This window comes from Myotis davidii, unplaced genomic scaffold (assembly GCF_000327345.1).
Source record: "Myotis davidii unplaced genomic scaffold, ASM32734v1 scaffold200, whole genome shotgun sequence".
Taxonomy (NCBI): domain Eukaryota; kingdom Metazoa; phylum Chordata; class Mammalia; order Chiroptera; family Vespertilionidae; genus Myotis; species Myotis davidii.
The window spans coordinates 1459374-1459784 of record NW_006293700.1 but is presented as its reverse complement, the minus strand read 5'-3'; the positions used below and the strand labels follow the sequence as shown (position 1 = coordinate 1459784).

Genomic DNA, 411 nt, shown 5'->3' with positions numbered 1-411 from the left:
GGCCGCGGCGGGGCTGTGAGGAGCAGCCAGGGGGAGGCGGCGGCGGCGGCGGCGGCTGGTCGGTGAGCAGCGGGAAGACCGGAGCCGGGCGGAGCACCTGCAGCGCGGGCGGCGGCTTCACCATGGCGATTCGCAGGAAGAGCACCAAGAGCCCCCCGATCCTGAGCCACGAATTCATCCTGCAGAATCACGCGGACATCGTCTCCTGTGTGGCGATGGTCTTCCTGCTGGGGCTCATGTTCGAGGTGAGCCCGCCCCGCGCCCCAACCGTTCGGGCGGCTGGGGTCGCAGGGGGGGAGTGCATTCTTAGGTTTTCTAAGGAGATTCTTTAAAAAGGCCATCACATTGACGGGAACTGGAAAAGTGAACAGCAAACACTTCATTTCAGCCCTGTTTCAATTTGTTTTCAGT

General features: G+C 62.5%; 1 protein-coding gene across 1 annotated transcript in view; it reads left to right on the top strand.

Moving 5' to 3' along the window:
- Nucleotides 1-6: 6 nt before the first annotated feature.
- Nucleotides 7-411, top strand: part of TRAM1 (translocation associated membrane protein 1) — a 27321-nt gene continuing 26916 nt past the window's right edge. Inside the window, exon 1 of the mRNA XM_006767319.2 lies at nucleotides 7-245. Coding sequence (XP_006767382.1) covers nucleotides 123-245 — 123 coding nt within the window. The 5' untranslated portion in view covers nucleotides 7-122. The remainder of the gene's footprint in view (nucleotides 246-411) is intronic.